At 41.2% G+C, this 23965-nt stretch overlaps 1 protein-coding gene across 3 annotated transcripts in view; it reads right to left on the bottom strand.

The window, feature by feature from the left end:
• The window catches only part of KCNAB1 (potassium voltage-gated channel subfamily A regulatory beta subunit 1), a 315639-nt gene that overhangs the window by 212641 nt on the left and 79033 nt on the right, over nt 1-23965 (bottom strand). The window contains exon 1 of one of the 3 annotated variants that reach the window (XM_090273146.1): nt 12554-13624. The exons of 1 other annotated variant lie outside the window; for it this stretch is intronic. In XM_090273146.1, coding sequence (XP_090129272.1) covers nt 12554-12771 — 218 coding nt within the window. In that variant the 5' untranslated portion in view covers nt 12772-13624. Of the gene's footprint in view, nt 1-12553; nt 13625-23965 lie in introns of those variants that run through there. One more of the 3 variants, XM_090273164.1, reaches the window with a different exon arrangement.

Genomic DNA, 23965 nt, shown 5'->3' with positions numbered 1-23965 from the left:
TGAAAGTAAAGTCAAATACTTTGATCAAGAGTATTGTCACATGATAGTATTACCTTCCTGCTAAGAAACAAAATTGAATCATACTTCTATTTGCTTCATTAGTGGCCATCAATGATCTGAAATCAGGCAGAATTTATTAGCGGAATAAACATACAAACTTCCATTTGTTTCTTTTTCTGTTCTGCTGTCAGCATTAACCAATGTTGCCGTTGCTTAATTTGCATTAGGCCTAAGGAGAGTGTCTTCTCTGAATTAGGATACAGACGCTGTTGATAATAACTTGGCAGATACCCTGACTGGCGTGGTTGAATGGGTTGGCCATTGTCCTACAAAGTGAAACCAGTTGATTCCCTGGGTTGTGGGTTAGATCCTGGTCGGAGGAGAATACGAGAGGCAACAGATCGATGTTCCTCTCTCACATTGGTGTTTCTCTCCCTCCCTTTCTTCCCACTTCCCTTCTCTAAAAATAAATAAAGTTAAAAAATAATAATTTGGTAGACAGCAACAAGCTCTTCCCCTACCTGCCCTCTATGTACTATTAGAGGGGCTCAATGTTTTTTGTTGGCTCTAAAAACACTGAGCTATCTATATAAAGAAGATGGCACTGAGTTGAAAATACATGTGGAGCTGACTAGCCCTGTGAGGGATTTTACAACAACACCTTTCCATTTCTATTTTAGAATTCTTTTCCCTGCCCATTGCATTCTAGCTCATGCTCTGCACCCCAGCTCTATAGTTGAGGGTGGTAGCCCAGTCCATAGTCAGCAAGATGACCTCACACAAGCATTGCATTCCTTACATCCTCCAGGAAACACTATCTGGCCGTGAGAGAATGAATTATAGGCCAATGTTGAGTTTTAACTCAACTACACTGATTTCTGTATTCCCAGGGAATCTCTTTTCTAACTTACTTTGATCTACAGCCCCTAATGTTTCGCCCCAAATTTGATGCAGTCTAGTACTTATTGCTCGCATGCCAAGAGAAAGGGTAGATTTAAATGATCTGGCATCAAGAACATGTAACCTCCAAAGCCCAATATTCTACACGGTGGTAGAGGAGCTGCGGGTCTTTGGAAGGAGATGGGAAAACTCAACAACAACCGGCTTCCTCTACTGGTAGGTGAGACGAAGCTCCTCAGAGGAAAACTGCATGGGATGAAAAACACTTGAAAATTTTTATCAGAATATGTGCCAATCTGATGGGTAAGAATAAAAGATTTTTGTGATGAAAATAAAATGACGGGCCAACCTAGTGACTTCAAGAGAATAATATCTAATAAAGGGTTTAGAAAGAGAATTTTACATCCCAGCAAAAACACCTTCTTCCCTCCCCTGCAACACTGCCATGACAACTGCTATGAGGCAGGGACAGCAGGAATTTACCGAGGGTAAAATTCTGTTACAGGAGGTGCACGGAGCCACACAGACACAGCCCATCGGGATGGAAAGCACACTGCTGTGCTGCTGCTGTGGCTCCCACCCCGCCAGGTGCTGGGGAAGGGGCGTGAGTCCGTATCTCACTGACCATAGTTCTGAAATTTGGAGGTAGGTATGACTTGTTGAGCCACAGGAATTTTAATTACAGGTGACCTTTATGGTTACTTATTGATTTTCTATTAATGTCCACTTCCAAATCTTCTCATTTGTCCTTTGATCTTGAAAGAAAAAAAGAAAGGAAAATGGGGTATTTCTAGTAGGTGTTGCATTAAGGGTTCTAAGGAGCAGAGCAGATTCAGGCAATATGTAGCTGCTGTTATAATAATTGCCAAGGCCAAGATAAAACTGTTTAAACTTTTCACACTGCAGCTACACACTGGAAAAAGGAATTTTTATTCTGATTCAAAACCTAAGCTGTAGACTCATTCACTGAAATCCCGAGCGCCCTGAATTTTTTAAATTCTTACCCAAGAGTATCTTTATTGATTTTTAGAGTAATAGTAAGGAGAGAGAGAGAGAGAGAGAGAAACACAGAGAGAGAGAGAGAGCCATCAATCAGTTGCCTCCCGTACGTGCCACTATCAAGGATTGAACCTGCAACCTAGGTAAGTGTCCTGATCAGGATCGAACCTGCAAACTTTTGGTATATGGGACGATGCTCCAACCAAATGAGTCACCCAGCCAAGGCTGACTGCCCTGCATTTTCAATGACCTCATTATTCCTTTAGCCTCACCAGAATTATTCTTAGATGCTAGAGAAAGTGATGAGGATGTAATGTTTGATTCTTTGGGTTTCCTTTAATTCTCTCTTCTTGCTTGTCACATGTGTTCATGATATGTGTGGTAAGCTATATAATGGCCCTTGAAAGATGTTCATGTCCTAATTCATGAAACTTGTGAATAATATTACCTTACATAGTAAATCAGATTTTGCAGGTTGATTAAGTTAAAGATTTCAAGAAGGAGAGATTATTCTTATGAGGGGAACACAAAGGGATCAAAGTGAAAAAAAGAGGTGAAGTCAAAATCAGAAGTTGAAGAGATGTGCTTTGAAGGTGGAGGAAAGAGCCACGAGCTAAGAAAAGCAAGTGGCCTCTAGAACCTGGAAAAGGGAAGGAAATGAATTCCTACTCTGCAGCCTCCAGAAGGAACACAGACTGCCAACACCTTGATTTGAGACTTTGGACTTCCAGAACTGTGAGGATAAATTTGTACTGTTTTAAGACACTAATTTCGTCATAGTTTGTTGCAGCAGCGATAGGAAACTAAGGATACTTGCTGTGTTCCCCTTTACATCACTTCTTGTTTTTAAAAAGGACCATAGAAGGTCCTGCTGAAGCGACGAGAAACATCTGGTCGAATTTGGAGTCCTCAGGCAAGTATGCACTTGCTTCTCTGGTTAAGGAATGATCCTGTGTTTCTATGGACTAAGAAAGCCAAGCCTCCTGATGTCCAGAATATTGCTTTTGAAGAAATTATATTTGAGTGAAACTGAAACCTTAACCTTCTTCCTTGGAAGCAAAAGATAAGCCACCACTGAGTGGGAAGTTAGGCCAAGAATTTCCCAGCACCCACTTACTGTTTGAGTCCCTTTACTGTGAATGTATTTTCTCTTCATTAAACCTGAACATATATGTTTTTAGCCTTTTCAGTAAATGCAAAGAGTCTGTAAAGCAGACGTGCTTGTGCATGTAGAGATAGGAAATGGAGCAGTAGAGAGTCAAAAGTCTTATTTTCATCAAATGTCTCAGAGGAGTTCATTGCCGGTCTTGAGTTGAGAGAGAAGTATCATTCATTAAAGCCATATTATTTACGCAATTGATTTTTAAAAACAAGCTTGCTGCTCTGGTCTCAGGCCAAAGATACTAACAACAACAAAACCAAGTTTAAAGAAGAGACTAATTTCAAAGAAAGTGGAAAGAGGGTGTTTTATTAGCATATATTCCTCAGGGGGGGGTGGAAATCTGCTTTTCTTAAATAAGAGCTCTTTTAAACCAAATGGGTCTTCCAGTAGATACAAACTCATCATGAAGAACATTGTGCTTGGAATTTCCTGCAATTGAGTCCCTTCAGGGGTGCTCTCCTGGAAGATGGTCATTCCCAATACAGAAAGCTTTTCTTATGAATAATACTAGCCATGTACAATTGCCTTTATATTTAAATCTGATAGATTAAAAAATAAACTTCTCTGTAAGCATATAGCAAAAGTCAAATTAATTGTATTATGTCTTTAGTTTTATGTGGATCCTCTATTACCATTGAAACCTATATATCAGATTTGACCTTTTCATAATTCTTCAACCCAAGAGACTTCAGTTGTCACCATTACAACCTTTACAGCTGATGATCTTATAAGAGTTACTGTGTTATCACCACCATCATGCTCCATGATTCTAATAAATAGGTTAGAACTTTAACAAAATATTTCAGAGCAATTTTTTCAAAAGTTGGTGAAAATATTAAAAATAATTTTTTCTAAAACAGTAAGCATGACAATGACATACAAACAAGGGGACAGAGTATATTTCTGTTATTAGGACAACTTGCTATTCTTTATTGAAAAGTCTACACTTTTACTTGGAATTGTATCCAGCTCTGGAGGACTTAAAGGATGAGAATCATAATTACAGTTGGGAATCAGAAAACGAAATCTAGGAAGAAGGGGTGGGAACCAACCTGGAAATTAGGAGGCTGAGTCGTAGTAATGATTTTCAAGTATCAGAAGCCTTACAAGGCAGGAAATTATAGCAGGCTCATTTTCTATTTCAACCAAGGACAGACCAAGAAGCTTCCAATACAGCTTGAAATGAGCTGAGTCAACTGCAAGAAGGCTTGTGTCCTCCTGAAATGTTTTTTCACGCTCGGATGGTTCAGCAGCAGAACACTCAGGCCAGGTGGGCAGGTGCTGAAACCAAACGGGACAGAATCCCCTTCCTGGTGTCCCAAGGGATTGGGATCTTCCGCATGCCACTGAGGGCCACCCTTGCCTCACTGCTGTGCCTTTGCTTTCTTGCCTCCCAATCTTCTATTTTCACTTTCTAAACTGACTTGACTGTTAGGGTCCAGACTATAGAGGAGAATTCTAAAAATCCTCACCTTATTACTTCCTCGGAGGATTTCAGAGCTTTATGAATGATTCTAATTCTTAGAAAGAAGAGCCAATTTTTTTTTTTTTTCATGCCTGCTGTGAAAGGAGATTACACAGTATTTCTTCAGGGGCCTTTACAAGTTCTTGCTGCATAGTGCAAATTGGAAAAACAGAGCAGATTTCTCATGAGGGCTGGACCAGATGGCCTGTGCAAGGGCTCTCGCAGTCCTCTCTGTTGTTGAGTCCAAGGGGAAAAAAATCACTGCTGGGCTTCTGTTTTGGTTTCCAAGCTGAGGAACTGAAAACCAACCTGCAATGAGGATTTTTAAATGTTTTTTGACTCTCGAGTCTCAGGAGCAAGATCTCAACATAATCTCTAAACGCATGAAGGAGAGTAAAGTATGCTCACCACTGAATGCCCAGACGAGCATTTCATATCCAGGACCAGCACATTGCACTGTCCCATCATCTGTGCCCATGGTTTCGTAGATCTCTTTCTGAGAAACCAGTTCTTACAAATTGTGATGCTAAGCACCCTGTCATCTGGAAGTTAATTCGTGGCCAGCTTCAGAACATGTGTAAGTGGAGAACTATCGTGAGGACACTTTGGGGTCCTCACAACTCTGCAGGAGATAAAGAAAGCTGGTCTGGCTCTCTCAGTGCACAGCATGGCTTTGCTTCTTCTAGAGATAAAAGTTTACACTGCAAACTGTGCATATGTATAGATGGGAATGGTCCCTTCTAGAAGCCTTAAATGCACTGTGCTTCTTTCCTGTATTGAAAAATGGGGCATAACCAAGAAGCTGGAATGAAGAAACTTAGGGAGTGCAAGGTATCCGAGTCAGGAGACTTGAGTTTGGCCTTGACCTTCTCATCAGCTCCCTGAGTAACTCTGGCCAAGGAACCGGCAGTTTTCTATAAAATAACATGACAGATCTAGATGGCTTCTTAAGTTCCCTCACTAATAACACCCACTGCTAATTCCTTTATTACTAGTGATCACATAGGATTAATCGTTCTCAGTATTGAAATGGAAATTTTAAAGACTTTTGCCTTAAATTCCTCAGGCTCTATCACTCTATTTCCTAATTCTGAAGAGTGAAACACTGGTTACAGTGATGTTTTTAAGCTTACAACATGATTAACTTGCAACATCGAACCATTTTTATGTCTAATAACTATCAGAATGACATTTAAGTTATTGTAGGAAAAGCATGAATTGATGCTTATGAATTCAATTCCTCTCACAAAGGGGTTTTCTTTCCTAAAAGGAGTTCTGAATAATATTCAAAGAAACCAAGAGTCTTATATTTTAATCAGATTCACCGGACCCAAATCTCATGTTATTCATTATTCAGGAATTAATATATTAATAATAGACAAGAATTTGATGAAATGAATTTTTAAAAATTAGCTATGTTTATTAATCTGATTTCCCTTTTTGAATCAAATGTTAGTTTTCTCCTCTCAGAATATTACTCAAATTACCACAAGCTGAAATGTTTGCAGACATTTTTTAAGAAAGAATACCCCTAAAATGAGTGTACTTCTACAGGGGGTCATTGTGTGGATTTGGGATGAAGGACTCCATCTGAAGGAACTCAATTAAAGGTTGTAGCTAGAAGATGAGCTGCTTCTGGAAACACTTTGGATAGCTCCCTTCACTTGCACATGTACACTTACACACACTCACACAGCCGTGGAACTGGGGCGATGTTAGCCTGACAACTTCCAGGAGGCTCCTTCCCTCCTACCATTTTCTCACCATTCCATGGATGCCAGACTTCTGACTGGTGCTTTGCAGAGGTGGAATAAACTCTATGAGATTGAATCAGCAACTAATTTTCAGGATGATCCCTCCCCATTCTCAGGATTTTGCTTTGAGGGAGAAAGGAAAGCCCACACTCATGATGGGAGTTAGTGGAAATGACAATTGTATTCTTTACCAAAAAAAAAAAAAAAAAGAAAGAAAAAGAAAATGGCATTTTAAATAACCACACTGCTGTCTTCTCTGGACTAAAATAAAATATTTCTCTTTGAAACACAGCCACAGAGCTGGCTCTTCTCTTCTTCCTCCACTTCAGCCCACCTGTTTCCTCCCACTTTTCCCTATACAGGGGCTCACACGCCCATGCGCACGCGCGCGCACACACACACATACACACACACACACACACACACACACACACACACACACGGTGCCTTTTACGTAATCGGCTGACAAGACTGATCTCAGTTCAATTGCTTTGATTCAAAATCTGCCCACCACTCGTGGGAGGTAAAGAACCACGGATGAGACGTGTGCTTTAAGAGGCTGGGAAAGGAAAGGCATGGAAAAGGCATCTGCTCTGCATCTCTTCTATGCAGTCCTGATCCTACATGGGAAAACAGAGGATGTCAAGGAATTCAACATGAATTCTCTTATTTCAAATTTAAAACTCTTAGAGTTTTCCTTTTGGAATAACTGCCAGTTTAAGCCTCTCTTAACAGAAATCAGTAATGGTTCCACCACTGCTGATATTTACCTTGGGTCAAATTGCTTACCCTGACCTCCAAGGTACTGTAGTCTGACCCCTCTTTACTTCTACATTGTGCTCTCCCACCACTTCCCTGCGTGAATCCTCCACCCTATTCCATTATTTCTCATCACTCCATGCACAGTGTTTGGGACGTATGTTTCCTCTGCTGAAGTCTGCCGCCCTCCTCCTCTCTGCTCATCTTGGTGTTTCTCCTTCCTCGATGTCAGGCTCCACTCACCTTTCTCATGAAACCTCTCCCTGACTCCAGCACTCCTGGCGAATGAGGCCTCCCAACACTACCACAAGAGTTATTCTTTGTATTACTTAACATATCAGCCTTTCGTGTAGAAAACTACTCAGACTCTCACTCTCTGTATCTCCAGCACTTAAGAGTATCCCACGTGTGTAGCCATTTTCCAAGTATTTATTAAGTAGCTCCGATGTGCTAGGTGCCAGGTTAGATTCTGGGTTATAGGGATAAATAAAAACCAGACCTCATGCTTTTTACAGACTAATGGGAAGACACAGATGCAAATATATAGGAGCAGAACTATGCAATCAATCATTTCCATAACAGAAGTAAGAACCAGGTGCAGTGAGGGCACTAAAGAGTAAATAGTTAATGCTATATAGGAGGGAGCCAAGGAAGGTTTCAGAGAGATTATGCCAGAGCTGGATTTCGGGAGGTGCATAGGAGTTTCCCTGGCTTATCAAGACAGAAAGAAGAATTCTGGGGCAGAAGGACCACCATGAAAAATGATACAAAGACCTAAGAAAACAAGAAGGTTCGGGGCACCGTGAACAGTCCTTTCACACGTAGGTACTTCTGATAAAGCATGAAGCTGGAGGTAAAGATGAAAAAACAAATAATGGTGACTGAAAAGCTTGATGAAAGTCAGACCATGAAGAACCTCAGGTGCCATGTTAGGTCATTTAATTTTATCTCCTGAGCTACTGAATGGCAGGGAAAGAATTTTGAAATAATGTTATAATCTGATGATTTCTAATGCATACTAAAAGTAATAAAGACAACAGCCTGATTGTCCTTCAGTGGATGGATGGTTAAAAAGTACTGTGGAACATCCACACCATAGAATACTACTTAGAACTAAGAGGAAATGAATTATTGATACACACAGCAATGTGGATGGGTCTCAAGAGAGTTAATGCTAAGTGGGGGAAAAAGCCAATTCCAAAGTATTTTTAAAAACTGTATAATTCCATTTCTATAATGTTTTTGAAACAACAAAATTATAGAGATGAATCATGGATTAATGGTGGGTGTGTCTATAAAGGGGTAGTTTGTGCTAATGGAAGAATTCTGCTCTTTGTGGTGGTGCTAGTTACACAATCATCTGCGTGTGACAAAATTGCATAGACATATAAACACATACATGCATGAATATATGTGTAATTGGTCAAATATGAATAAATTCTGTGGACTGTACCAGTATCAGTTTACTAGTTTTGAGCTGTACTCTAGTTATGCAAGATGTGGCCACGAGATAAAACTGGCCTGAGAGAATATGAAAATTCCCGGTGCACACGTGTGTGTGTGAATTCCTATGAATCTGTAATTATTTCAAAAAATTTTTTAAATGATGACAAGAAGTGGTTAATGTGATTAACCTAGAAAACTGGACTGGAAAAAGAGAAGTTTTTTTATTGGAATTTAGATTGTTACTCAGGCACTAATTTATTCTGGTAAAGAAATCCAAAGAATGTTTTATGTAACTATACAGCACAATTTATACTGACATGAATGTATATGCTACAGATAAAATTTTTTCAATGAAATTGGGTTCATCAATACTCAAATGCTCTAGAGCAAAAGTAACAATTATGGAACTGAAGGTAACTTATCAGTACAAATGTGCTCAATTCTGAATGACAAAAGTGCTGAGACCATGTCACACATTAGTAGCTGGATCATTCTAAAAAGTTTTTTTAAAAAAAGAAAAGAAAAAAAAAAAAAACACCAACAATGAAATAAGCAAAAACAACCAGACCAACCTGGCTTAACTTGTGTTCTGAGTGATTTGGCTTTCCACAGGATAAAAGGTTCATATATATATATCTACATCTATCATCTATGGCTGCAAATTGTACATCAAACTCTAACACAGTGTGATGAAGCCTGATATTAAAAACACACACAAAATTAACATAACTCTCATGCATTAATAAAGCATAAGTGTAAACATTATAGGTAATGCAATAGTTCTGTTATCTGCATACAGGATAGTCCCCAGGATAAACATTAGGTGGAATCTTGTTCTTTGGGCTGACAATATCGTTTGAGTAGTAAATTGTCCTAGTGTATTTTTCCCATCCTTAGCCTTGAAACAATAACTAATTTTGTGCAAGATTCTTGTACAATGGTAGTGCAGGTTTGATAGTGATTTTGAGCATGTTATTCTTGCAGAATTCAGATGCTTCACACAAGTGTATACATTTCTAAAATCCCAAGCTCAAGTTCTTAATTAACAAATGGTAGTCACAGATTATGATATGAGTTGGGCTTTAAAAATTATAAGGCATTAAATAATAGAAGGCATTTTACTCATGTATCAGGATTACAAGTTAAGATCTCAAAGGCTAGGTAGCACCTTATAGCAGGGTTGAAACCTAGAAGTCCCTGGGTGTGTGTGTGTGGGGGGGGGCAAAAATAGGTGCAGATATGGACACGATTACTCATACCCCAAGATGCAACCGTAATCCTAAAACTACATCAGAGATGTAGTCTCAAAATGGATAAACTAAGTGGGCCCAGACACGACTATCAACCCCCAAAATATAGCCTTCATAGGAATGTCTCACAATGGATTATTATTTATTTGTTTGTTTTCTCATTCATGGTCTGTTTTCCTAACCTTAATGTAAACTCCAACCTTGCCTGCTTCTCTACCTTTGTGTACCCAATTCTAGCAAGGTTCCTGGTACCAAATAGGTGCTCAGTAAATATTTGTTCACTAAATGAATACTTCTTCACTCTTCAACACTGCTTTTTGACAATTTTTGAATGGTGGACACTTTTCAAATTCTGATGAAAGTTACAAACCCTCTCCTTGAAAAAATTCACAAAAATATAATAATTTTGATGTTCTATAGGGTTTATGGATCCTAGATTAAGCTATGCTTATGGAAATCATTTTCAAAGATGAGAATATTGTTATAAACACAATTAGTCAATGACTTTCCATTCTAGTTTCTTCAGACATTCTCCTGATTGCTTACCCAAGCCAATTTCATCTCCAACTCTACGGCACTATTTTTTGCTATTATCAGGAATCAATAATCTACACATGCACATTATACTTTAGTGATGTCAAAGTCAAAGAAAAAGATAGCTTGGCTGATAAAACTATTTTTGTCATTTTTGATAAAACGCACAGTCTCTCTCTCTCCTTTCACCTCTTTCCAACACTAAGAAAAACTTAGTGTACATTTGGCAAAATCTCAAAATTTCTTTCTCAAAGGTCACTGAGTGGAATTTGAAAAAAAAAGGGGGGGTTAAGTCCCACTCACTCACACAAAAAACCACCTACCTATCATAGATAGAAAGGTCCAGAATAAGAGCGGGAGTGGAGACCAGATATCTGGTCCAGTCACCATAAGGAAAAAAGAGTATACTAAATTCAAAGTATACTGAAGACAGCACATGGCTAACTTTGTCAGAAAAGAGCTGTCCTTAATTACCAGTAATGAAAGATGCCCAGGTGAATCTTATTTGCACACTGGGCTTTTGGTAAAGAGAGACAATTATCATCACATCTGAGCTAAGCTGTAAGTACAGTATTAACAGAAAACCCTTAAGGAAAATCTGCCTCGGAAGCCTTCATAAGACCAAACTCTTCCAGTACAATGATCCACAAGCAACCATGAATCTCTGCCACAAGAAATGAAGGGGGTTACTTTTTATTTCCTCTGGTTTACAAAAACAAAACAAAACAAAACAAAGCATCCCTCAAGGTGCTGCTAAAGTGCTGGAGGCCAGTTCAAATCACCTCTCTGATTTGCCTTAACCCTGAGTGTTCCCTTCCGTTCTGTGGGGCCCTGCGGAGAAAAGCAGCAAGCAGCTTAGCAGCAGCAGCAGCAGCAGCAGCAACAACAGCAGAGTTGGGTGCAGAGCAGTGCTGTGTCCACAGGGCAGGGGTTGGGTGTGTGCCACAGAAGCAGCAAAAGAAAATGCCAGTGCACTCAAGAATGCCGTCTCAGTTAGCAAACTGTCACTGTGGGGCCCCACTTTGCATCAAGGACATATCAGGAAGGCAGGGTTACTCACACTGCTAACACTTACAGACTCCTTGCATTGTACTGGGGTTGGGACAGAGAGCTTCATCTATGGTTTTTAGTGCCCCTACCCCCAGCCCCACTCACAGCTTGCTTTCTTAATGGCTCAGAAAATATCAAAACAACAGTGCTTGAAGTTTTTGCAATAAGGAACTTTCCTGTAACTCTGCAAAGAAACTTTTTCAGGGACAAGTTTTATAGAAATTGGTTTAAATGCTTATTTCAAAAATCCCACAGGGAAACAATCTTAGATGCGCATTATTTTAATTGCATACAGTTCCTTCTATCCTAAAACCTGGTTCTTAAGAAAAAAGGCTGGACAGTTAAATGTAAATCATTGACAAAATCATATCTGCAAGTTAAGGTAACCAACGCCTCTGGACGATGCATCACTAGCTTTTCTCCTTTACATCTGCAAAGTCTTTTAGAGATTAGAAGCACAGTAATTTTAAAGAAATAAAGTCAGAAAAGCTCAGTACAAAGCAGATATAATGAGGAGGCAGGAGTCACATAATTGAATAATGCAATTTTCTACTTACCAAATTTAAGTCATTCCCCATTTAAGAGAGCATCAGCTATCACCATAAAGGTTTTCAGCTGCACAAAACAACTGTAGTATTACAACAACTGGCCTTTTTCTCCATACTTCACAACAATGTCTACATTTTATTTCAAGCAGTAATTTAGATTTAACTACATCAGTGTTCAATCTAATTTACCATCACAGGGTGTTTCTCCCTCCAACAAAACTTCCTCAAAAGCTTGCATACCATTGTTAGCTTGGTCTTTCAAAAGATAAATAAGAATGCAGTACTAGATAGGAAACTATTTTTAATAGTATAATCACAGAAACTACAATCTGTACCATAAAGTAGGACAACCACATGCTGTTCAAAATCTACCCTGATCTCAGTACCATTTTCCAGCAGTTGCCTTTTTCTCTGCAGACTGGATGCATACAGCTCCTAAGGTGTTCCTAACACTTTAGAATATACAAAAAAGGCCGCATTTAAAAAAAAAAAAAAAAAAAAAAAAAAAAACCATCCACACACAGCCCAACACAACCACCCTCCTAAGACGCTATTTCCGAGATGCCTGATAACTCGAAATTAAGCAACCCACCGGGAGTAAGTCACTTTGCAAACCTGAGGAACTGTCCCCACTGCACCTGTACAGCCCACGGAAACCCCGGGCACAGGGAATCTTACATCCTTACCTATATTTCATGCCAGTCTGCTTTGCGGTGGACTCTTTCAGAGAAATGTGATGCTGAGGGGTGAACGTCCCCAGGCTGCGCGCGATGATAGCGACCGTGCGGAATTTGGCCCGGGCTGCGTTCACATTGGGGGCGGTGGAGCTCTGCTTGCTCAGAAGTCGGTCCTCACCATTCCGACTCTTCAAATTGTGCTCTGTGCAGGCTATGGAGACTTGCATTGCTTCCCCGGGCAGCGCACGGTCCCTCTCAGAACCCCAGAACACAGGCAGTCACGGGAGGCTGAGTAGCGGGGTGGGTTTCTGCTCGTCTTTTAACCCCTCCTTGTCCCACCCCTCTTCCTGGGGATGCCGTCGGAGGTGTCCTCGCTGCCGACTTCGGACCCCAAAAAGCGGCAGGAGCGGCTGCAGTGCAGGACAGAGCCCCGGGCACCCACAGAAGTAAACAGCTAGCCCCGAAGTTGTCACAGCAGCTGGAGCGTGGATCAGGCTCGCCAATCTTCCCGGGCAGTAATCTCGGCTGATTGAACAGGCGAATCCATGCAGTCAGGAGGCTTTCGCAGACGCCTCGAGCTGAGCGTTCGCGCTGTCTGCGCGCAGCCCGGCCGGAAGCCTGTCCGCCGTGTCTGGATGCGGGCTGGCCTCTGAGCGATGGCTCAGATCCACGCAGGCATGCCGCAAGATGCGCGCCAGCACCCTCTGGACCACAGGCAGGATGCTCAGCTGGCACGCGGAACCTCCCGAGAAGCAGCTAATCGGAACCCGGTCCCCGTGGACCGGTGGTCTCCTTCCACTCAGACTGTCAGCTCCTTCCCTGCCCTACTCCGGGATGTCCTGGGGGCTCCTCAAGACCCCTCCCCACTCATTTTCAGGCAAAAGCTTGGGTCGCTGAGCCCACAGGAGCAGTGGCTGGCAGTGTACGGAAGAGCAGGCAGTTCCCTTAAAGAGCTCCCTGCCTTTGTGTGCAATGGGAAGGCAAGGATCACTTTCACAGACTCTTGCTGTAACAGAATCTGGAGGGCTGCTCATAAAAGGGGACCTCTGCCCAGATTCAAACCAAATCCTGTTGCAGTACCACAGTTGCAGCTGGGGGAAGGCAGCGTGGAGGTGCTTCTGCCACGGAACACGCCAGTGAATTAACACAGGAATACTCTGTGACTGGCTGGCTTGCGAAACCACAGCCTAAAATCCCTATTATTAGCCTTGCCAGGGTTCATTTCCTCTTTGCACATTATTTCTTAAGCAGGTAGGTTTGAAGTTTCCTGAAAAACCACAGTACAGGCTTCTCGGAGTCAAGTCATCAAACTTGCTGCAAAATCTATTCTGGCTCCCAGAGGATGGCCAAGGATGGGGGGAGGAGGAGGCAGCAATCTGGCACCCCCCAGAAGGGGCCTTCGCTAGGTAAGCAGCTGGCCCACATCACCACACAGAAAGGTCCAGGCCAGGTGTCTGGAAGTGTGTACACTGCCTGCTCGTCATCTGTGGCCAGCTGGTGAGGACAAGCACTGTCCCCAAATCAGGAGTGAGCCACAAAATGGGAGTCAGGAATTTTGCCTGGTTCAGTGTCAGGTGCAGAGTAACTGCTGCATAAATGTGAAACCATCAAACTGAGCACCAACTGGCCAACAACAATTTATCTCTCCATTTAATATGCATGGAGGCCAGACTCCTTGTATAGATGTATTTCCAATAAAGTTGTGGCTTCTGCTAAATCAGTTTTCTAAACGTGGTTCCCAACAGACACTGCTGTCAAGCAAAAAGGAACAGGGTACAAATCAGTGTTTGTGAGCACCATCTCTGCACTAAGCAATAGAGAGAAATATGGAGGGAAAAAATGATACCCTGCCCTTCTCCTCAAGAAACTGGAAATCTGGGTGGAAAGGACAAAGCATTCTGTATTAAGGGGGCTAATTAACAATGTCAGAGGCACGTTAGTTTTTGAATAAGTTGTACGGCCCCTGAACACACTGGAGTTTGGCAGGGGAATGGTTATAGGAAGCTGGAGAAAGTTCTTCATTTATTAATTCTCCATAGTTCTACTGAGACCCTATTAGGTACCTGACTTTGCTGTTGCTGAGGTACAAAGATGACTTAGACAAAGATTGGACCTCTAGGAGCTCATGGATGGCCAGGCAGCCTTCATAGAGGGGTGGGGCTTCGCCTGGGGCATGAAATTGATTAGCGGGAGGGGAAGGAAGTTGTCTTTCCAAGGACTGGCAAGTGAGGAAGGAAAACACACTGGCTGTGTCTATATGGTAAAAAAAGAAAAAAAAAGAAAAAGAAAAAAGCAAGTCTGACCAGTTCACCCCAGCCAAATTAAGTTGTAGGAATTAAATTTTCAAGTAGAATGTGTGCCTGTTTTGAATTCTATTCCATATATGTATATATATATTTGCCTTTTTAAAATTATTGTTCTTTTACAGTTGCCTCAGTCCTCCCCCCACCACCCCCTTGCTCTTCTCTGTGCCCCCCACCATAGTCAATCCCCACCCTCTTGTCCGTGTCCATGGGTCATTTACACATTTTCCTTGACTAGACCCTTCCCCTTCTTTCCCCACTTCTCCCCTTCCCCCTCCCCTCTGGTCACTGTCAATTTTTAACATTTTTAAACCTGCAGATAAGGCTTAAATCACATTGTGAAATCTCATTTTTCACACTCCATATCCTTCCCACTCCTTACTTTAAGAAAATAAATATACTGCCTAATTTTCAGTGGTTGGAAAGTAATTTTAGGATGGGGTGAGGGTAGTAGAAAAGGACAAATGAACTTCAGATGACTTCTTTTACCCTCAATATCTTTGTTCCCTGGAATAAATAACAGTGGGTAAAGAGGAAGCAGCTCATTAGAACCTTTGTTTTTTCACACTGAGCTGGCTCATTGGAAATGATCAATGTGCATCAGGAAAAGAGTCAAAGTGAGAAGAGGAAGAAGTGGGAGGAATCAGAAGGGACAGCCCAGAAAAAGGGAAAAATAAAGCAGCCACGGGAGCAAGATGAGCCCAATGATCATCATAGGGCTGGAGGGGTCGGGAGCCAGTGGCTGAGGGGGAGAAGGTGTGGGAAGGTGACTAAGGGCCGAGGTAAGAGTGCTGTCAGTTCTACAGGGAGGAGGGGAGCGTCCAGGGTTCAGAAGGTCTTGACACTGTTCACCGAAGTGGCTTTCAGATTTGCCAAGAACTAGTGGATCAAGGCCTGAAAATAATCAGAAGCAGAACAAGGAATAGGTTATCAGAATAAAATATGCATGGCAGAGCCCTGCTGAGTCATCTTTGTATCTCCCACAGGACCTCAAGGAGTGCCTTGTGCATAGCAGGCCCTCACTATAAATAATTGAGAAAAGGAGATAAGGAAGGGAAGGGAGGAGGGAGGGAGGAAGGGAGGAGTATGGGAATATGCCAAATTCTTGGATAAATGCAATTTCTTAAAAAGAAAAAAAAGAAAAGAATAGAAAATCCTGCATGTTCTAGTTTCACACAGCCTGCCCACTTAAAAGGAATAAATAATTGCCCCACATTCACGTCTGCACCTCTTGTGTACAGACAAGTGTTCTAGACCTTAGTATGTGCTGCAAAGAGAGTCAAGAAACTGAGGCCAGAGGAATGCTCACAGTGTAAGCCTCTTTCTTTTTGCCCACAGTGAGCCTTTTCAGATCTGACACCACATGGGCCTTCTGACAACCACCCAGTAGCTTGGGGACTTTCCCCAGCTGTGCTCACCCTTCCCAACATTAATAGAGCAGTGAGTCTCAGGAGCCCAGAAATTAGGTAATGGGTGACTGTTGAGAATGCTCATTCCTAATAATTTTGTGCTAACAGGCCACATGCTAATTAAGCTGGGGAAATTAGATTTGAAATATGCATGCTTTCATTGTCACACAAGATTTGAAGGAGTTCTCACTACTGTATTATTATTTGAAGTTCAAATAAGACCCACAAATGATGATACAAACATAGACACAGATATAGATAGTTATGGATACCCCCCAATTCATATGTTGATGTCCTAATGCCTACTAAGTATCTCAAAATGTGACTGTATTGGAGGTAAGGTCTCCAAAAAGGTAACTGAGGTAAAATGAAGTCATTCAGGTGGGCCCGCATCCTATATTGCTGGTGTCCTTATAAGAAGAACAGTTTAGGCCTGGCTGCTGCGGCTCAGTGGATTGAGCATCACCTTTGAGCCAAGTGTCACTGGTTCGATTCCCAGACAGGGCACATGACTAGGTTGCATGTCAGGTTCCCAGTTGGGGGCAGGAGTGAGAGGCAATCACACAGTGATGTTTCTCTTCTCTCTTTCTCCTTTCCCCTCTCTCTACAAATAAATAAACAAACAAATAAATAAATTATTAAAAAAAGAAGAAGAAGAACAGTTTAGGACAAAGACACACACAGAGGGAAGAAAACACAGGGAGAAGACAGCCATCTGCAAATCAAGGAGAGAGGCCTCAGAAGAAATCAACTTTTGTTGATGCCTTGGTCTTAAACTTCTAGCCTCCAGAATTGTGAAAAAAAAATTTTTCTATTGTTTCCTCCACCCAATTTGTGGTATTTTGTTATAGCAGCCCTAACAAATGAATACAGATACAGGTGTTGTTTGTTTTTATTTTAATTTTTATATTTTGGAGCAGGTGAAACTATTGGAGCTCTCTAAAGAAGATGCCCCTAAAAGTCATTATTAGACTGTGATAAACATTATCTTGCAAATTTATGCATTCTAAGCCAATATTACAAATGTGCTCTGAAGACATGCTCCAACTACGATTCTATTCCTTTCCAAAAACTCCTAAGGCCTGTACATGGTGATGCTTGATTCAAAAATGGTGCTTTTTTGAGACATCTGTAGTACTTTTTCTTGTTCTTAATAATCTCCTTATTCTGCCAATTTGTCCTTTTAAAGGCGGGCTTTATACTGGGTATCTGGAATTAGCAACCTCAAAAGTGTCATGGGGCAGTGGAGAAAGGCCTGCAACAGAAGACAAAGGCCTGGGTTCCAAATACAGCGATGTCACTTTGTCACCTGAGGTGATGTTACAGCTCTCTCTGCCCCTTTTCTCTCACTTGAAATATAAGCGCAATACATACTTATTTCCAAGATCTTCTCTTGCTCTATAGATTCCATGAAATGCTTTTTTGGAGAGATGTGGAGGTGCAAGATTACAGAAAGGCCCATTACCACTTATTCTGCATCTTTGCCTTGATCTGACTGCTCTCTATTCATTACCTGACCTGTAAAATTCTTTGGAAATAACGTCAAAGGGTCATCACTGGGTCACGGTGACAGAGCTGGTAAGGAACAGGCCATGGGATACGTAACTCGTGCCCGATCTTCTCATTCTCATCACAGAGTCCTCACGGCAAGGTGGGAGGACTCTGGAGTGTGGAGTATGAATCCCAGCTCTGCTCTCTCTTCCTTCCCATGAGCCACTGCGCAGTATTCTCAACCTCCCTGCGCCTCAGCATCCTCCCAGGGAAAAAGTGGTGCAAAAACATACCTCTGGATAATTGTGGGAACTGCATGAAATAGTGCTTGGCCCACAGAAGGCACTTAATAACAGCTAAGTATCCATCTCAATTTATTAAAGCAGAGCTGTTAAGAACCCTTGAATCTCTCAAACAAGCTCACCAGGAGACTTCAGTAATTACTGATAATGATAACACACAGAACTTCCTATAGCCTAGGAACTTGTAAGAACACTTTACATGTAATAACTCATTTACTAGTTATGAAATCCCACGGGGAGGTGCTATGTTATCGACTCCATTTTATAGGTGAGGAAACATGCAACTCAGAGAGAAGTAAATAAGTTGCCTGAGGTGACACAGTCAGGAAGCTGTATGTCTGGGATTTCGCTGGGTGAAGCCTGCCTTTTTAACATGGCGCACATTGCTCCTCACTGCAAGAACTTTCTAGGGAGGAGGGCTGTAAATAGTGTCATTTTATTACTATAATTTAAGAAAAGCCATATTCTTATTATGAGGGGGAAAATTCAATATTAAAAATCTAAAAATTTCACAACAATTAAATCATCCATTCTTGGTAGTTTCTGTTAGAATGTACTGGGACTTGGAAGACCTAAGCCACTGCCTGTGCTGAAACAAAGAGGCTCTGTGTCACCGGCCATGTACCTGGTCCCAAGGTTCCCTATTATCAGGCACTGAGGCATAGCTGCCAGCACCTTGCTGGGAACTATTTACACCCCCATTGCCCCTTCCCCTCTCCCTTAATCATTTCCCAGAAACAAGGACTATAAGTCTCCTGACAGTCATCCCTAATCAGAGGATGTTTGTTTGAAAACACCTATACCCTGGACTCTGGAGCCGACCAGTATGGTTTCCAGTCCCATGAGGGCATGCTTCATGCCCTTAAAAATCCCTCTATCCCCCTCCTGTTTGGACTCAGCCTGCCTGCTTGAACATCCCTCGATAATGGCTTTGAACAGATGCACCTGACTCCTGCCTTCTTCCGGGCACAAACCTAACATCTTTTTTTCTCCTGAATCTTGCCCTTTTATTTTTTAAAATTAAATATATTATTGCTGTTCTATTACAGTTGTTCCAATTTTCCTCTTTGCTCTCCTCTGCCATCCCATACCCCACTCCCACAGTCAATCCCCACTCTGCTGTCCATGTCCATGGGTCATTCATACACGTTCCTTGACTAGTTACTTTCCCTTGTTTCCATCCTTATCCCCCTCCCCATCCCCTCTGATTGCTGTCAGTCTATTCCATGTTTTCATGCCTCTCGTTCTATTTTGTTCATTCGGTTCCTCTTTATAGGTGAGATCTGGCATTTGTCTTTCATCGCCTGGCTTATTTCACTTATCATAATACTCTCCAGTTCCCTCCATGCTGTTGCGAAAGGTAGGAGTACCTTCTTTCTTTCTGCTGCATAGTATTCCATTGTGTAAATGTACCACAGTTTTTGATCTACTCATCCACTGATGGGTACTTAGGCTGTTTCCAGAACTTGGCTATTATAAATAGCGCTGCTATGAACATAGGGGTGCATAAGTTCTTTTGAATTGCTGTTTCAGGATTCTTCAGGTATACTCTGAGCAGTGGAATCTCTGAATCAAAAGACAGTTCTATTTTTAGTTTTTTGAGGAAATTCCATACAGTTTTCCACAGTGGCTGCACAAGTCTGCATTCCCACCAACAGTGCAGTAGGGTTCCCGTTTCTCCACATCCTCGCCAGCACTTGTTGTTTGTTGATTTGTTGATGATGGCCATTCTGACTGGTATGAAGTGATATCTCATTGTGGTTTTTATTTGCATCTCTCTGATGGCTAGTGATGTTGAGCATTCTTTCATATGCCCATGGACCCCCTGTATGCCCTCCTTGAAGAAGTGTCTATTCAGATCTTTTGCCCACTTTTAATTGGATTATTGGTCTTCCTGGTGGTGAGTCATATAATTTCTTTATATATTGGAGATCAAAGCCTTGTCTGAGGTATCATTGTCAAATACATTTTCCCATACAGTTGATTCCCTTTTCATCTTGCTGATGTTTTCTTTTGCTGAGCAGAAACTCTTTAGTTTGATGTAGTCCCATTTGTTTATTCTTTCCTTATTTCCCTTGCTCTAGGAGATATATTGGGATACCTGAAATTTTACTGCTTGTGTTTTCCTCTAGGACTCTTATGGTGTCACAGCTTACATTTAAGTCCTTTATCCATCTTGAGTTTATTCTGGTGTATGCATAAATTCATGGTCTAGTTTCATTTTTTTGCATGTCCCTGTCCAGGTCTCCCAACACCATTTGTTGAAGAGGCTATTTTCACTCCATTTTATGGTCCTGCCACCTTTGTCAAATATTAATTGACCATAGGGACCTGGGTTTATTTCTGGGTTCTCTATTCTGTTCCATTGATCTATATGTCTGTTTTTATACCAGTACCAGACTATTTTGATTACAGTGGCCTTGTAATATAGTTTGATATCAGGTATTGTGATTCCTCCTACCTTGTTCTTCTTTCTCAAGATTGCTGAGGCTATTCGGGGTCAATTTTGGTTCCATATAAATTTTTGAAATATTTGTTCTAGCTCTGTTAAATATATCATTGGTGTTTTAAAAGGGATTGCATTGAATCTATAAATTGCTTTGGGTAGTATGGTCATTTTAATGATGTTAATTCTTCCAATTTATGAACATGGTATATTCTTCCATTTATTTTGTATCTTCCTTAATTTCTTTCTTCATTGTTCTATAGTTTTCTGAATATAGGTCTTTTGCCTTCTTGGTTAAGTTTATTCCTAAGTATTTTATTTTTCTTGTTGCTATAGTAAATTGGATTTTTCTATTTTCTATCTCTGATATTTCATTGTTGGTGTACAAAAATGCCCTTGATTTCTGAATTATTGACTTTGTATCCAGTTATTTTGCCAAATTCACTTATTAGGTCAAGTAGTTTTTTGGTGGACCCTATATAGTTTTCTATGTACACTATCATATCATCTGCAAATAATGAGTTTTACTTCCTTCTTTGCAATTTGGATGCCTTTTACTTCTTTTTCAAGCCTGATCACTTTGGCTAGAACTTCCAAAACTGTGTTGAATAGAAGTGGAGAGAGTGTACATCCTTGTCTTGTTCCTGATCGTAGGGGGATAGCTTTCAGGATTTACCAATTATGTGTACTGTTGGCTGCAGGTTTCTCATATATGTCCTTTATTATGTTGAGGTATGCTCCCTCTATTCTCACTTTGCTGAGTGTTTTTATCCTAAATGGGTGTTTACTTTATCAAATGCTTTTTCAGCACCTACTGATATGATCATGTAATTTTTTTCTTTCATTTTGTTTATGTGATGTACTACATTTATTGATTTGCAAATATTACACCATCCTTGCATTCCTGAGATGAATCCTACTTGACTGTGGTGTATGATCTTTTTAATGTGTTGCTGGATCTGGTTTGCCAATATTTTGTTGAGGATTTTAGCATCTATGTTCATCAGTGATATTGGCCTGTAGATTTCCTTCTTTGTTGTGTCTTGACCTGGAATATTGTTCAATGCCACAATTTCCTAGTTGTTTCTTTGTTGGAAGATCTGTCCATTACTGACAATGGGGTGTTAAAATCCCCTACTATGAGTGTGTTACTGTTGATATTCTTCTTGAAGCCCTCCAAGATTTTCCTTATATATTTGGGTACTCCTATGTTGGGTGCATATATGTTTTCAAGGGTTGTATCTTTTTGATGGATTGTTCCTTTAAGTACTATGAAATGTCCTTCTTTTTCTCTTTTTATGGACTTTATTGTGAAATCTGTTTTGTCTGATATAAGTATTGCTGCCCCAGCTTTTTTCCATGTTCATTTGCTTGAAATATTTTTTTCTATCCCTTCACTTTCAGTCTGTATAGATCTTTTGTTCTAAGGTGGGTCTCTTGTAGACAGCATATCTGTGGGTCATGATTTTTTATACATTCAGCTTACTCTATGTCTTTTGACATAGAGCATTCAATCCATTTACATTTAATGTTATTATTGACAGGTACTTTTTCATTGTGATTTTTCCCCTTTGTACCTGTGTTCCTCTTTGTCTTTCTCTGTTTCTTTATTTTCTTAAAGCAGACCCTTTAGCAACTCTTGAAATGCTGATTTTAGCCCTCCTTTGTCTGGGAAACTCCTTATTTCACCCTCCATTTTGAATGAGAGCTTTAATGGGTAGAGTATTCTTGGTTGTAGGTCTTTGTTTTTCATTGCTTGGAATATTTTTGCCATTCCCTTCTGGCTTGCAGTGTTTCTGTTGAGAAATCAACTGACATCCTTATCAAAGCTGCCTCGTATGTTATTAGCTGTTTCTCTCTTGCTACTTTTAGGATCCTCTCCTTGTCTTTGAATGTTGCCATTTTAATTATGATGTGTCTTGGAGTGGGCCTCTTTAGGATCATCTTCGTTGGGACCCACTGTGGTTCCTGGACTTGTGTGAGTTTTCTTTCATCAAGTTAGGGAAGTTTCCTGTCATTACTTTTTCAAACAGGTTTTCTATCCCTTGCTCCTCTTTGTCTACTTCTTGTATCCCTATGATAGAAATATTATTATGTTTCACGTTGTCCTGCAGCTCTCTTAAACCTCTTCCTTCCTTTTCAGTCTTTTTTCATTTTGTTGCACTGTTTGCACATGTTTTTCTATGTTGTCCTCCAGCTCGCTAATTTAATCCTCTGCTTCATCTAGCCTGCTTTTTATTCCTTCTACTGTGTTCTACAGTTCAGAACTTGTATTCTTCATTTCCTCCTGGCTCTTATTGATAGTTTATATGTCCTTTTTAATGCTAGTGTAGTTCTCAGTAAGTTCCTTGTAGCTTCCCTGGAGTTCTTTGTAGTTTTCTTTGAGCTCACTGAGCTCATTGAACTTCCCTCTAATCATTATTTTGAATTCCATGTCTGATAGTTTGCTTGCCTCTATTTCATTTAGCACTCTTTCTGGGGATTCTCCCTCCTTTTTGATGGGGGATGGTTTCTTTGTATCCCCATTTTAGGTGACTCTTGTTGTTTGATTGTTTTTTAGATTGATCTGCTTTGACTTCCTGTCTTTATGGTGTGACCTTCTGTGGTAGGAGACCTGTGGGATTCAGTGGTGCAATCTCCTGATCTCCTTAGCTTGATGCTCTTGGGATGCCCTTTATGCTGTTTATTTGGGTTGTATGATTGTACTTGGGTTTTGGTTGCTGTTGTGTTTCTCTTTTGCAGGTCCTTCCCTCTGGCTAGCTGACTGAGAGTCACTCCGCCCTCCACATTTTATATACTCCTGTAGAGGTGCACTTTCTTTTCTTCCTGAATCTGTCCCTGTGACATCAGATCGTGTCCCGGTCTGGGCCTAGGCAGCCTGTTTGAAACTACCAGAGATCCATTGTCTTTGTCTCTCTCCTTCAGTTCTTAATCTATTTAATCTGTGATCAACCATCAGGTTTAAGCAGCACAATGTGGGGCAGATTAATCCCTGTGGGTGGGGCTATTGCTTCCCCTCAGGCTGATGCCATTTGGAGGGGAGTGGTCTACCTGCAGTATGGGGGATGAGTCAGCACTGGGACCCCATTGGCTGCTCCCTCAGATCTTTCCTCAAAGCCATTGCCCCAAACTCTACTTAAGTGTCTCTAGTCCTCTCTGCCCTCCCTCTGCTGGAGCCCAGGGTAAGGGGGTACCAATGTCTTTTCATGTGTGGTTCCTTTAAGATGCTCTCTGTGTCTCCAGCTGTCTCTCTCAGGCCAGCAAAACACCCTGCAGCTTTTTGCTTTTCACAGATGGATGCTGTTTTACTCTCAGCTCTGTTGCTGTAGACTGGGAAGCTGAGCTGAGGGTTTAGACCCCACCTTCTCAAGGGAACCCCTGGCTGTTGAGATGTTTCTCTGTCACTTCAGCTGCCACCCATGGGAGCCCAGTCAGCCCTCTCATGTCTCTGGACTTCCTACCTGTCACAT

Source organism: Furipterus horrens, unplaced genomic scaffold, assembly GCF_987537825.1.
Source record: "Furipterus horrens unplaced genomic scaffold, mFurHor1.1.pri manual_scaffold_1, whole genome shotgun sequence".
Taxonomy (NCBI): Eukaryota; Metazoa; Chordata; class Mammalia; order Chiroptera; family Furipteridae; genus Furipterus; species Furipterus horrens.
This window is presented reverse-complemented; position numbering and strand designations above follow the sequence as displayed.